At 41.9% G+C, this 14,294-nt stretch overlaps 1 protein-coding gene across 1 annotated transcript in view; it reads left to right on the forward strand.

Moving 5' to 3' along the window:
- galntl6 (polypeptide N-acetylgalactosaminyltransferase like 6) overlaps nt 1-14,294 on the forward strand; it is a gene marked incomplete at both ends in the record, with an annotated part of 153,948 nt that overhangs the window by 31,406 nt on the left and 108,248 nt on the right. The window contains 3 exons of the mRNA XM_080837759.1: nt 3,025-3,133; nt 6,860-6,998; nt 11,236-11,402. Of these exons, the coding sequence (XP_080693885.1) occupies nt 3,025-3,133; nt 6,860-6,998; nt 11,236-11,402 (415 nt within the window). The remainder of the gene's footprint in view (nt 1-3,024; nt 3,134-6,859; nt 6,999-11,235; nt 11,403-14,294) is intronic.

Consider the following 14,294-nt stretch of genomic DNA (forward strand, 5'->3'; position numbering starts at 1 on the left):
CAAAAAAATGATTCAGTTTTATGCTTTGTTTCTTTGCAGTCTTGTAACCAACTATACAAAAGTGATTCAGTACAACATTTGCATTGAAATGTGCATGTACGAAGGAAAAATACAGATGTAGTTGACATGTTCCTTGTAAGTGATCGGCTCTCAGTGAGATAAAGTGACACAAAAATGCACCTATAACAAACACTTTCATTCAAAGTTACTTACAAAAGTATCTGGTAATGTCCAGTAATTGAATTCAGGTCAGGTAATTGTTAGTCTACAAAACTTACCAGTGTACCACTAATCACAAATGGTAAAAAGTGGTAAAATGGTAAAGTTATGTTATCTACTTACCTTTACATATTTGTGGAATATGGGGGATTTAGGGGTGTATTAGACGCTTTTTTTTAAAAAAAAATTTTTAGATCCAAGGCAAGGGAGAATGTTGTGATACTTTAAATGTGAAGTTAAAAAAACTTGCTGCATACTTTTTTGTATTACAGCATACCACAGAAAAAGTAGCATTGAGCTGAATTTCGTATTTACTATACTGCATTTGTTTTAATACTGTAGTAGGTGTCATGTGTTTTTTTTTTCCTTTTCTTTTCTTTTGCAATGCAACACTAAGCTTAATGCATAAATAGAGGATACAGCAACACATAAACCTATGCATTTTGCATTGCTTCAAGTTGTTTGTGTTTGGTTAATTGTACATTCATTGATAAAGTACTTGTATTGGAGGGAGAGCATATGCTATAGCTATGGCAGCATGAGTCACTTTTAGGTGAAGTATAAAATGTTCTGGTGGTTGTAGTGAATTTTGCACCGAAGGTCACTGATGTGCTCAGGTCTGTGTCTGTAAAGCACACTGTGTAAAAAACACTTTGCAAACGTCATTGACTATTTTTTTAAAGGTGTGCACATTATGTTACTGATCCTAAATGGGAGCACCTGTCGAGAAGTGGTTAACCCTAGGCATGGTTTCCTTTGATTTTCTTAGTCCAGAGTCCAAGCTTGTTAACCAGCAACTTAGTCACTTTGAAAGCAAATCAGCTCTTCATCATGATTTCTTTTTTTTTTTTAGGTGCTTGAGTTCCTTAATTCCTGGTACACAGTGCAGAACGCTTATGACGCTGCACATCCTGCCATTAAATTATTCAAGACCATGCACAACGCAGACTGCTACCGCCTTTCCTCAGGCATCCCAGTCCTCTTCCAAATCCCAAATTGGCGAACACACACACACACACACACACACACACACACACACACACACACACACACACACACACACACACACACACACACACACACACACACACACACACACACACACACACACAAACACACACACACACACACACACACACACACACACACACACTGTCGGCAGTAATCCACTCTTGCGCGAGTCCAGGAGATTTAACAGGGATTTACACTCACTTTTTGAAGTCTGTTTTTTGTTTGTTTTTGTTTTGTTGTGTGTGTGTGTGAAAGAAAGATAGTGTGTGTCCTGTATGTCTGTGTGTGTGTGTGTCTGCACATGTACTTTGTTGTATGTGTGTGGAGGGGCAATATTTATATTTGTGTGTCTGTGCATGTCATTGTGTGTGTGTGTGTGTTTGTGAGACAGAGAGAGAGAGAGTGAGAGAGTAGTTGTGTTTGTGTGTATGTGTGTGTATGCTTAGGCGCCTGGTTGTGTGTCTGTGTGACTGTGTATGTTTGTGAGAGTGAATGTGAAAATGCTCAGCCCTGTCTCACCAAGCTTTAGTAGAATGGGTAATCACGGTATGTCCAGGAGCCACCGCCACACTTAAGAGTGGATAGGCATTAGTAATAGATTGCTTCAGGAGATTGTGTCCAATACACTCCGTAGCTTGTTTAGTGTTTAATTCAAGGGCCTTTTCACAGAATCACATTTATTCCTTGCTTTTTGTTGTGGGGTGAGGACAAGTAAATATCTGCCTGAAGTGTGAATATGGTAGACTAGAAAAAGAAAAGAACTGACTATAATGGGGTTTAAAATCTGTTGCAGACTTTCGAGAAGTGTGCTTCAGAAGCTGTCAGTGCGTAGAGTTGTATGAAAGAGCATTTTCTAAATGCCTCTGATAATGGCTACCTCAATCCAATCAGCTGTGCCATTCCCATAGCATTAGCTCCCACTGAAATGGACTCAGGTGAAGTAAAAAGTGATCTCACTATGTTCCTCTAAGGACCTCAATTCTGCTTGAGAAAATGTGAGACAAAGAGGTGAGAACAAAAGCCTGCGGGTTCGGTTTGGTTCGGTTCGGTTCGGTTCGGTTCGGTTCATAATAGTAGGCCTGCTTCTGACCTGCTCTGGTGAACTATGGTGACCTTCTGCTGCCTTTGGTTTGATTTGTATCTTCCAGGCCTGCTCTGAACAGCTATGGCATGATACTTCAGTTTGATTAGAGACCCAACATGATCCCAAATTAGCATTTGGCAGCCGGCCACTGGGCTGTTCCCAAAATCCTCAAAAGATGTCAAACCTGGAAGGGGGTTATGCAGAGTGTGTCTACGATAACTGATGTGATTATACCACCCCTTGTTTGAAAACACACAGACACGCTCACACACACAGACACACACTCACACGCGCGTGCGCTCTCACAAGCACATAAAATACAGTATAATCTAAAGGGGAAACCTATATTTTTTACCTGTTCAGTGTCTCTAAAGAAACATTGGTTGTGTCTATTTCGGTCATAATGATTTTGATAAGGATGACACTGATAGATAAAACGGAGCAAAAACAAACCAAACTATTAATCTGAGTGCAGTTTAGTGCAGTTTACATTCTCTTAAAAAACTGTCTATCATCAGAATTCTTCTATAGAACAGACGGCTGTTTACATTATCTTAACAAACTGTCTATTATCAAAATGCAAGTGTAGCTCAGGAGATTTCCTGTACCATGCCTTCATCCATCCCTTTCTTTCTTATCTTTCTCCCTGACACTCACTCTCTTAAAGTGAAGAGAGTATGGTATGACAATTTTTTTATTTTCTTCTGTAGGGCTTCTCTTTGGGCCTGAGTGATGGGCACATCTACACATGGACGGACGGCTTAAGGAGGATAGACTGGCATGACAACGAGAGCATCAGGAGGGACGAGCTGCGTGTTGGTATGTCCTGCCAGCCCGCCTGAAGAAACGCAAGCGCTCCATTCACTCCAGACTGATAGCCCACAGTGTAAAAATACCCCATACACACACACACACACACACACACACACACACACCAATTATTATATGTCTTATATGTCTGCCTGAGGGGAGGAAGTGATAAGACACCTGCTGCCTTTCATGGGTTGCATTTTAGGCAGTGCTGTGTCTTAGAGGGTGTTGTTTTAGAGCCAGTGCCAGGCAGGCGGTGTAAATCACCAGGTGGCCCTCAACTGAAGAGCTTCATCGATCTATTTGAATTTACTATGTGTTAATAATGTTACAGTCGCAGGTTTTCCTGCTGTAAATTTTAGGCACATTAGGTGCTTGGAGGCAGGGGAGACAAATCACCCAGGAGATGCTGCTTAAGCATCTTATTATGGTCTGCTTTTTCACCAAGTGTGGCATTTCCCTGCCAAATGAGCAGAATGCATTACAGTTTAATACCTAGATTTGCATTCATTGGCCAAGGTCAGTGACAGACAAGCCATTAACATCTACTCGTGTCGTAACACATCCGCAAAACAATCGGCGGTGCCAGCTATCGTTCTGGTACCATCACTTACAGAAATTATTTAGAAACTGTGAAAAAAGCACAAAGATATCTATCTCAGAGTTCTCTATCTGTGTAAATATATTTTTACGTTGCCATAGTAACCAGAGCTGTATCCTGCACACCTGTCAGACGATTTCCACTGGGGTGACTGGGTCAAGTCATGAACCCCCCCGCTCACAGCCAATATTTTCAGTTATCCCTCAAACATCAGACGCATCACCAGGCAAGGCTTTATTCTCCCGACAAATCAAGGAGGGAGAGTAAACCAAGGGAGCCAAGCAGGGCATGTTTCCCAGTGGGCCTGGGCTACATGGTGGCAGGAGAACACAGGGACGTGTGTAATTAAAGGGGATCTCTTGCTCGTGCTTTTGGAAAGACATGTAATTGTAAACTACATACATAATGCTGTATTCCAGAGTGGCTGTAGCAGGGAGAAATACAAATGTTCTCAGCATCCTTATAGCAGACCTCTTATGCTTTCCTGTTTTCTCCCTTCTCTTTAGTGTGTTAGCTATAAAGGTTTTTGTGGAAACTGCCTGCAAAGGTACAGGTTACACTTTTCTCAGCTGCCTGTAACGCGTCTTTGGAATTCCGTCCTTGTCCTCTGTTACATGATGACACAATCTCTTAGCACAGTCCCTATTGCCCAATGATGATCCACTAGACTAGCCAAGCAGAGCACACTTGGTTCATTGAGGGGGTGGCGCGGGGGGGGCGGGGGGGGGGGGGGGGTGGGGGGTAGAGATCAGTTGAGTATGAGAAAAATAATTTTAAATGGTTGTAGTTTTCTTTGGGCCAGCATATCATACATCAGCAGAGAAGGAGATGTGGATGTGATGAATGGCAAAGTGTCAGTCAGCTAAACTAATGCAAATGAGTGCTATAGGTCAACTGTACTTCAGGTCCCCAGCTGTGGGATGGTCATAGGTTCCAGGGAGCATCGCTGAAATGTTTTCACTGAATTATATGTTTCCTCTTCTGCTTTGTGTGCAAATGGCTTTCAGTTGACCGTGTATGAATGGATTACCCAAGTTAATGGAATTCAGTGTTTTGTCACTTGCCCTTTTCAGTACACACTGAGCACCGTGTAATGTTTATACATCAGGGGTCATGTAAAAAAAAAAAACATTAATCTCAAATAACAAGAGATGGTTTACACCACATTCAGCTACCAGTTAATTTCCCTGTGCGGACCAATGAGCAAGGGAATAGTCTGTCCAGCATTCCTTTGTGCTGCCCAGAGGGTCTAGGTTGTCCCATCTCATTATCCGCACTCTCACCTCTCTTTCTCTCTCTCTTTTTCTCTATAACTGTCTCTCTTGCTCTAATGCTTTATCTCTCTCTCTCGCTCTCTCACACACACACACACACACACACACACACACACACACACACACACACACACACACACACACACACACACACACACGCACACATTCACCATCTGTTGGTGACAAATCTTATGATTGCCCGCACAGTGATAAAAGCTTTGTATTCATTTTTGATGAATCACAAACTAATTTTAGAGAGCAGGCGCACATGAATCTGTGCGAATGAATAATAGATTTCAGTCCTGTTATCTCACGCTAAATCAGGTGTCTTGTTGTGTGAGCGGACGTCATCCAAGGTCCTGTGAATGCCTGTCCTGTTAAACCCATCTAGCATAAATACATACACACAATGACATGGTGAATTTGAATTGGCTTCAACTACTCCAAACAGTGCGTCGACAGGGCCTTTTATCTCACACCAAATCTGTCCATAGCTAGTGGGCATTACAGATGGAGATGTCACAGTGTCAGTATACAGATGTCAGCATATCCCCTGAATGGTTTGGGTTGTTAAACAAATTTCTAGTCCTGTTGTTTTTCAGACATCACCACAACTGGTCTGTGATGCAAATATTTAAGCATGTGTTCTAACCCTCCAGACTGTCATTATCTCTGAATCAAGCTGTTGCAGTGGCTAGAGAGCAAAACATTAACACGGAACACTAATGTGTGGGAGTGGTGGGAGAATAATGCTTACTCACTCTGGATCGCTTGTCTGTCTCTGTCTCTCTTTCTTTCTTATTGCGCTGGTCTTAATCCCGAGGGAGGATGCCCTGTAGTGTGGGTGTTTGCTTGTTTTAATTATGCAGAGGGAAAGATGGCTTTTTCTTCCCTACTCACCAAGGAGGGAACGAGCGTGCTGGGCTCACAGCTGAGATAATCAGAGAAGTTATTTCCATTTCACCAGCTCAAACTGGATGCACGGTGGCATGGCAGCTTTCCGAAGCTGTTGTCTGTTGGTCCTCATTAGTAGTGTATGCAACAGCGTACCAACGGACAATTTGATAACCTTATTATGACCAACATCAAAAAGGATGAAGAGGGAGAAAAATGAAATGACTGTGTTAAAATTGAGGGATGCAATTTTAGTATAAAAGGAAAGTTACATTCTGCTCTCCTGTATAATACATTTAGTTGTTTATGTTTTGTTTTTGCTATAATGATAGTCAATTCACTTATTTCTTTTTGTTTTTTTTGTTTTGTTTTGTTCTGTTTTGGAAACTTTCCATTACTCTCAGATCAAAAGCAGTGCCTCACATCAAGGGCATTGTAGTCTATGCAGGGGTGGGTTTTGCACATCAGACAAAAAGATCTGTCAGACTGAATTAGTTGAATGTGTGTGCTCGTGAGTTCATGGTGGTTCTCATGCTTGTTTGTTTGTTCATAAACCTCAAGTGTTTCTCTTATACTCTGCGCACAAATATCCAGACTTCCACCTACTTGGTGTGTACAGTACAGTAGAAAACAGTGTATTTCTGACAGCATGACTCACTGGTCGTGCTGTGTCCAAATGAAACCAGAAAGAGCAGGCAAATCAGAAATGATTGTTGTGAATGATTAGTACTACCCATTCGGATAGACCAGTTTCTCAAAGCAGAGACTCAATTCAGAGCTAAGCAGTATCCATTCAGAAAACCTTTAATCAGCCCCACTATTTTAGTTCCTGAGTGACAAAGTGATCTGATTATGACGAATATTGTACTTTTAACAAAAAAAAACACACATTGAGCTCCATTCCTTGTGTACATTGTGAGTGGAGGGTATTTACATGTGAAATTATGTCCCCCTATTTCTTTGTAGGGAAGGGAGAACACGGGAAGCCTTACCCTCTGACTGAGGATGAGTGTGATGACTCTGTGTACAAAGAGAACGGCTTTAACATCTACGTCAGCAACAACATCGCCCTGGACCGCTCCCTTCCAGACATCAGGCACCCCAAGTGAGTTTTGCCATCGCCACTTTGAAAATGGGGATGAATGAATGATTGTCACCTTTCAAATAATCCAGGTTGCATGAAGAGGCTAAGACTGAATGGTCGGACTGTGTTCTTGGCATTATTAAATGAGTATTCTGGCTTTTTTTCAAATTGCATTACCATTTGGTGCATCAGAAATAGAGCAGAAAAGTTGTTCACTCAAAATAAACTAATGAAGATCGGAAACTTCCAAAGGAGCATGTACTGTGGATGCAGTGGAAACCCCCGTATCTGCTAATTCGGTAACCACGGTTTCAGTTATCTGTGGTTTACCGCGTGCGGCCCACAAATATATAAGTTTAAAATTTCGTGCCACTCTCCTCTCACAATTTTTGTGTGACTCATGTCTTTAAGCTCATCTCATTTCTTGAGTATGTCTGTTCTTGATTCCCCCATGTAGCATTCTGTCCTTGTTTCCTTCATGCTTTATGTGAAAGAGAGGGGCTAGGACGTAACAAAAGGAAGGAAGGAAGGGAAAAGGGAAACATTTCTTGGCCTACAAGATATTTAACATTGGCCCATTGTGCATTAAGCTGTAAGACATCAGAATTCCACCCATTCGATTTGATCATATTATTATTAGCTAGTGTTATTGTGTGTAATTTATAACACCTTAATTACAGGTATGCATGTAGGCCTACACATAAATCAACTGATATGTGCTGTTCACTACTGTCCACAGTAGCCATTGATCGTAACCCCTACGGATACAGGGTTACTACTGTATCTGAGTGTATATGTACACAACCTGTACAGCACTAATAGTGTAAGCCTTAGAATGTTCTGAGTAGAGAAGTCATTTTGCAAAGCTATTTCCAAAAAAATGGATACATTTTTTTTCCATTTCAACTTGATCAACTCTATGATAAGAATTTGCACAAATTTGTATTCACATTGTTTCCATTTCACTTCCTGAGTGCCTCCTGAGTGAGGGTGTTTGTAGTCAGCGAAATCGCTGTCTGTGATAATGGGCAATGTGTTCAAAATGCATCAGACAGAGGTTAGGACAGAGCAAAATATTTGAAATGTTAATTTCATCTTTGAGTTGTTGTATTGTTTGTGAAGTTCATAACACATACAAATAATTCCCACCCAAAGGCATTGGTAGCTGTCCCTCGCAATGTGGGAATCAGTGTAGGAGAACATTAGTATGCTGTGCTGTGTCAGACACAGTGCTGTCATATTTCATACCAGAATTAAGAATGACTTCACATTAAATACATATATGCACTTCATTACAATTAAGTATAGACTAAATGCAGTGTGCACTGTGGATCTGAAAGTGATAACACTGTGGGTAATTTCCCTCTTGGGAACATGTACATGATATAGTGATACTGAATACAGATTAATCCATTCACAAATTCCAATACGGCATGTCAAATGCCACGATGAAATGTGTGATAAATGCAGTGGAATGAGACAGACATGCAGTGAATGTCATAGGGTACACTGGGCTGTCCTCTTTGTTGGATTCAGAGAGGAGGTGCATTTATAACATCAAAGATGAAGTGCTGGCAGACTGCCCTATAACAGGCTTATTTCATATCCTGCGTGGATATTCCACACAGGCTTTAAATGAGGTGTTTGATGGATTGGTCAGTAATAGCTCTCAGAAGGCTGCCCATCCAGAGGGGATGTAGAGAGAGAGGGAGAGAGGGGGAGAGAGACGGGGGGGGGGGGGGGGGGGGGGGGGGTGGAGTCCAACCCATTAGTTTCATAAAGAGGAATCGGCCACTCTATGAAATCTATTTGTTCTTACCTTTTAACATTAGAATTCCCTTGTAACTCTCAAGTTAGGTAGAGGTCCAAGGTTTGTTAAAGAGGCATCAGTTGTAATAATTACGTGCTTGTTGCCCGAGAGAATGGAGTGAACGTTTTCTGTCAAGAATAGCACAACTAACAACTAACATCTCCACTTCCATTGATTTTGTGTTTACTTTTGCGACGGCTTTACTAAAAACACACGTGAATGTGTTGAAGACAACTCGGAATGCATTGAAATGAGGATTCTTGTTGTGGATTTGTGGGTGTGTGCGGATGTCTTAGTGTCTAAATATCTAAATCCTTGTCTAGGTTGTTGTCTGTGTTGCAATTCTGGGCAAGCACGCATTATAGATACCATTCTGTTCCCTTGACACTTACAGTGTGTGTGTGTGTGTGTGTGTGTGTTTGCTTGTTAGTCTGTTTGTGTTTGCAGGAATGCTTGCGTCACACTCTTTCTTTTCCACACATGAATAAATAAATATGAATAAATAAGATGGATAGATAAATTAATTTTGTGTGCCATACTGGTCCAAACACAAAGGCTGCTAAATCCCCTCCAGACAATGTGACAGTGGGACTGGGAGCTGATCCAGTAATCAGGTGATGGCGTGTGCCATACGGTGTTTATCTACAGTTTCGTAAATGCCTCCAGCTTGTAGTGTGTGCTCCGTAACACAGTTTCAGAGGCGGCATCTGAATCATCTGCTCAGTGGGAACTGCCTCCATAGTAATGAAGCTAATTTCTCTAGCAAAGGCTACGCAAGACGTTGGAGGCAGAATGCTGTTGTTTGCAATGCCTACTTACTGCCTGATGAGGATGGTGAAAAGAAAAAGGGAACTCTGGGAACTCATGTTTGTGCGTGTCTAGGAATTGTATCCCAGTGTATGCAGGGAAAACTGAACATTTGTTCGGTTTCAGTAGAGTTCTAATGATAGTGTTCTACTCAACTTCTCAGAGCAGATAGAGGCTACGCATAAATCAGGTGGATGAACAACCAAATGAAAATATGTGTTAACTGAACAAACATAAAAGTCACTGCCAGCTAAAATGAAATAATACAATTATACTTTCACAATAATTCTAAATCATATTAGAAACGTATTCTACTTAAGTCACAAACTGCATTAAATAATGGAGAGGTTTATCATTTAGCAATTATGATATTGTTTTACAATTACATTAGACACTGCGGTGGGGGGTAGACATCCTACTCAGGAGGGATTCAGGTAGATTGATCATAGATTGATCATTGATCATGCAGTTAATGTGACTAGTTAGGAAATCCTTCCTCAGTATTTTACGGAACGACAGCAAAGCATTTTTTTCCTTATCGATCCACATTTTGCCCTGATACCTCTTAAAGAGAGGCAGCTTTTTCAAATCAGTGTGATTAAGATGGACATTTCCTTATGTTTGCAATTTTGAGGAAAACCCAATACCATATTCAGCTGATCTGGTCTGCCAAGAACAATGGTGCGTTCAAGTAAAAGCATGTGACACTATCTGGCTATAACTATGCAAATCGATTGCCCTTTTCTCCTGAGCGCTATTTCATAATGTAGTATTATCTGACAGGGCAAGGCAGGCTCAGCAGCAGCTCTCTAGGCTTCATATTCTGGCATGACTCCAGCGAAAGTGAATGTGCAGCACCAGACCAGCACCGCAGATGTTGCTGACGCTTTATTTATTAATTTGTCTTCCTTCTTCCTGTTCTCTTCTTTTCGTCACAAAAGGTGGATAAAGAGTAGGCCTCCTGGAGAGTGATCGCTCTACTGGGACCTATAAATAGGAGCGTCATGTCAGGATTTGTCACTGTGTGAATTCAAACGACCAGCGTGAACCATTTAACAAAAAAAAGCCAGTGTCTCACACCAATCACCAGCTTTGTTGAGTTGCAATTAACATGCCCATTTCCCAGTGGTTTATTAGGGAGCCGGGACAAAGGCAGCTCTTTAACTGATGATTTATGAGATCGGTTAGTCTGGGCAAGCGCTTGGTGACTGCTATTCAAGCACATAGAACTGTCTGATGCCTAGTGTCTCTCTAGCACGCGAGGTCATAGCCAATCACTGTACTCTTCAGAGAAAATCCTCTGCTGGTCCTGTCATCATCTGTGTTTCTACAGGTGATGAACATCTCTCTCTGTGCATGTGTGTGTGTGTGCATGTGCGTGTGTGTACGCGTGTTCATGTGTGCGTGTGTGTGTGTTGCCAAATACTTTTTGATTTCATGTAACATTCATTCATAATGGATAAAATAATCACATAAAATGAGCTCCATCACAATTGGCTCCATCTCTCCATATTATAAATAACAAGGTTTCAAGTGACTGCTGCTATAGCCCAAGATCATACTGCTCTCTCTCTCTTTCTTTCTCTCTCTCTCTCTCTAACTCTCTCTTTTTGCCTTTATCTCTTTCTCTATTTTTTTCAGCTGCAAACAAAAGCTCTATCTAGAGAACCTGCCGAACACCAGCATCATCATCCCCTTCCACAATGAAGGTTGGTCCTCCCTGTTGCGCACCATCCACAGTGTGGTCAACCGCACCCCAGACCACCTCATCGCTGAGATTATTCTGGTGGACGACTTCAGCGACAGAGGTGAGCACCCTTTCCTTTCTTCTTTGTCTTCCTCCGATATGGTTGTTTGAGCCTCTTGGCGCAGCAGGCTGGGGTTTATCCCGAGCGGTCATCGCCGTGTCTGCCTTGGCTTTTGTTCACTGCCTTGTCAATCATAGAACATACACTGACACAAACACACACATATACACACACACACACACACACACACACACAAACACACGCACGCACACAAGATGTTACATTTGCCATTATCCCTGTTGGTGTCCAGTCACACACACACACACACACACACACACACACACACACACACACACACACACACACACACACACACACACACACACACACACACACACACACACACACACACACACACACACACACACACAAATACACAGTCACTGTGAGCCCCAGTGAATTTCTCCCTGCAGTGCTCAAGCTCTGCTGAACTATAATCTCTGGGACTCTGAAAAGCACCAGACAAACAGGCTTTCAGAAAAGATTTTAAACTACCATACTCAACTCTGACTCCACTCTTCACCCAACACTTGGTGGTGTTTGAGCTAATTTGTGAAAAGACACACTCTGCAAGACCAACTTCTTTTTTTTTCACCATGAACAGAGATGTTTTGATATGTGAGTACTATCAGATGAAAATATACGTCAGTGTTCATTTAGGTATTTGATGGCCAGAACCAGAACGGTTAGTGGATACTAATAATACCAATACTCCCTTGTCCTGCAACAGTGTGTGTGCACGCAAGCGTGTGTGTGTGTGTGTGTAGCTTTTTTGACCCTATTGTCTGCTTTATGAGGCCAGACTAAGTTTATTTTAAGAAACACTTTTAAACAGGCCCTTAGCACTGGCTCTGCGTACAGTAAAAGGTCTTTTAATTACGGCCTTTAAAAAACACAGCCAGTCTGCTCTGAATGCCCAACGCATTATGGGCTGGGGAAAAAACTAACTTGTCCGCTGTGTATAATTCAGCACATTGCTGCCATTGTTTATTCCCTATGTTTAAGTTGCTCTTGACAGCATATTAGCATGTGAGCATGTACAGCCAGGTTTCTATAGTTGTACTCTTTTCCTCATTTACTGCACACCTTTTTCTCCTGCAGGCATCATTTATATAAATTACATTTGATATATTATTATTAAAATTAAAATGTTTTAAAGAAAATCTGCTGTAACAAAGAGCAGTTCTTCAACTTCAACTGTACTTTTGCGTTCAGTGTTTATGGCTGGAATGTTGGTTTTGAACACAGAACAGAAGGAAAAGATTGAGAGCTAATAGACAGGGGAGGAGCACAATGTAGGGAAATACACTGCAGCCTCAGTCCTACCTTTTCAGGGGAGCAGGTCTTGCAGGCACATATTGTACACACACACACTCACACACACAAAGACGCACACACACACACACACACACACATACACACTCACTAACACAAACACACACACACACACACACACACACACACACACACATACACACTCACACACACACACACACACACACACTCACACACACCTGTCACTGCTGAAGTTTTGTGGCTAACTGCCACCACACACACATCTCTGCGGTTGGCCACAGCCTGGAGCTGTCAGCGTCTCTCAATCAAAACAGTGGCCTTTTAGGGGGAGCCATCCAGTACCATCAATCACTCGCCCCCAAAATCCAGCCAACTCTCATTAGCATAGCGTGACTCTGGGTGACAGGCAGAATGCCAGAGGTCCCAGTCATAAACAGAAACACAAAAGGGAAATGTATTTCAGGTTTTTTGGCAGCTGTATTATAGTATTATTCTTGTGCTTGTATCTATGTTTTTTTTATTCCTTTTCCTTTTAATGTAACAATAGCTCACCAAAAATGTAGTTGAAATGATATGAAATACAAATCACAATTCAGAATTGTGAGCGCTAATCAAACAATAGCCATTATTATTGAACACCCACCTACACCCCATGCTGCTTGCAGACTCATGTAGTTTGTTCTAATTAGTTTCCATGGATATGCCAAGCCAGAGGACCTGTGTTTGCATGGTTATGTGTATTTATTTATGTGTATGTGTGCGTGTGTCTGTGTGTATGTGTGGGTGTGAGTGTGTGTGAGTATGTGTGTGTGTGTGTTTGTGTGTGTGTGTGTGTGTGTGTGTGTGTGTGTGTGTGTGTGTGTGTGTGTGTGTGTGTGTGTGTGTGTGTGTGTGTGTGTTTGTGTGTTTGTGTGTGTTTTTATGTGACTGTGAGTATGCACGTCAGTCGTTGAACTTAAAGCGGCTGCACAGTGGGGTCTAAGCCCCTCCTGGGCTTGGTGTGTCTCCCAGAAAGCCCTCTTGTGTGAGATAACCATTTCCATTGCATCCCCACACTCACACAGACTCACTGCTGGGTGCTCATTAAATGCTCCACAAATTGAATTCAGTCCATGGATTTTAATTAATTGCAAAATGTCCCCTCAATTGGAGCACAGTGAATCCACGGGAGCGATTGGTAGAGGTAAGCTCTGCCATAAATAAATTCCCAACCCCTCCTGTCATGTTGCCCATATCAAAAAGGCCCAGATACCCTTTTCATGAATTTGTTAGCATGTTTGGAAAAGCTAAAATGTCAGATTAGCCATGATGGAATAGCAAAGTACATCCACACTGATGGATAAACCCTAATTAGGACATGTAATTAAACTCACAACTTCACAGAGCTTTCTAATGAAGCTGTATTAAATGGCAGACCATGAAAGAGGAAGCTCATTCCGAGCCTGCTATCTAAACTAAGCAAAGTCGGAGTCAATTCTTATCAAATGGCAATTAGCGTCACAGTAATGTGTGGATCGTAATGCACATATTTAAGTGCGCCTGAGGACCTTCAGTGACCTCTGGGGAAGTTGTGCTTTAACACAAACACACTGTCAA

Source organism: Sprattus sprattus (genome assembly GCF_963457725.1).
Source record: "Sprattus sprattus genome assembly, chromosome: 4".
NCBI lineage: Eukaryota > Metazoa > Chordata > Actinopteri > Clupeiformes > Clupeidae > Sprattus > Sprattus sprattus.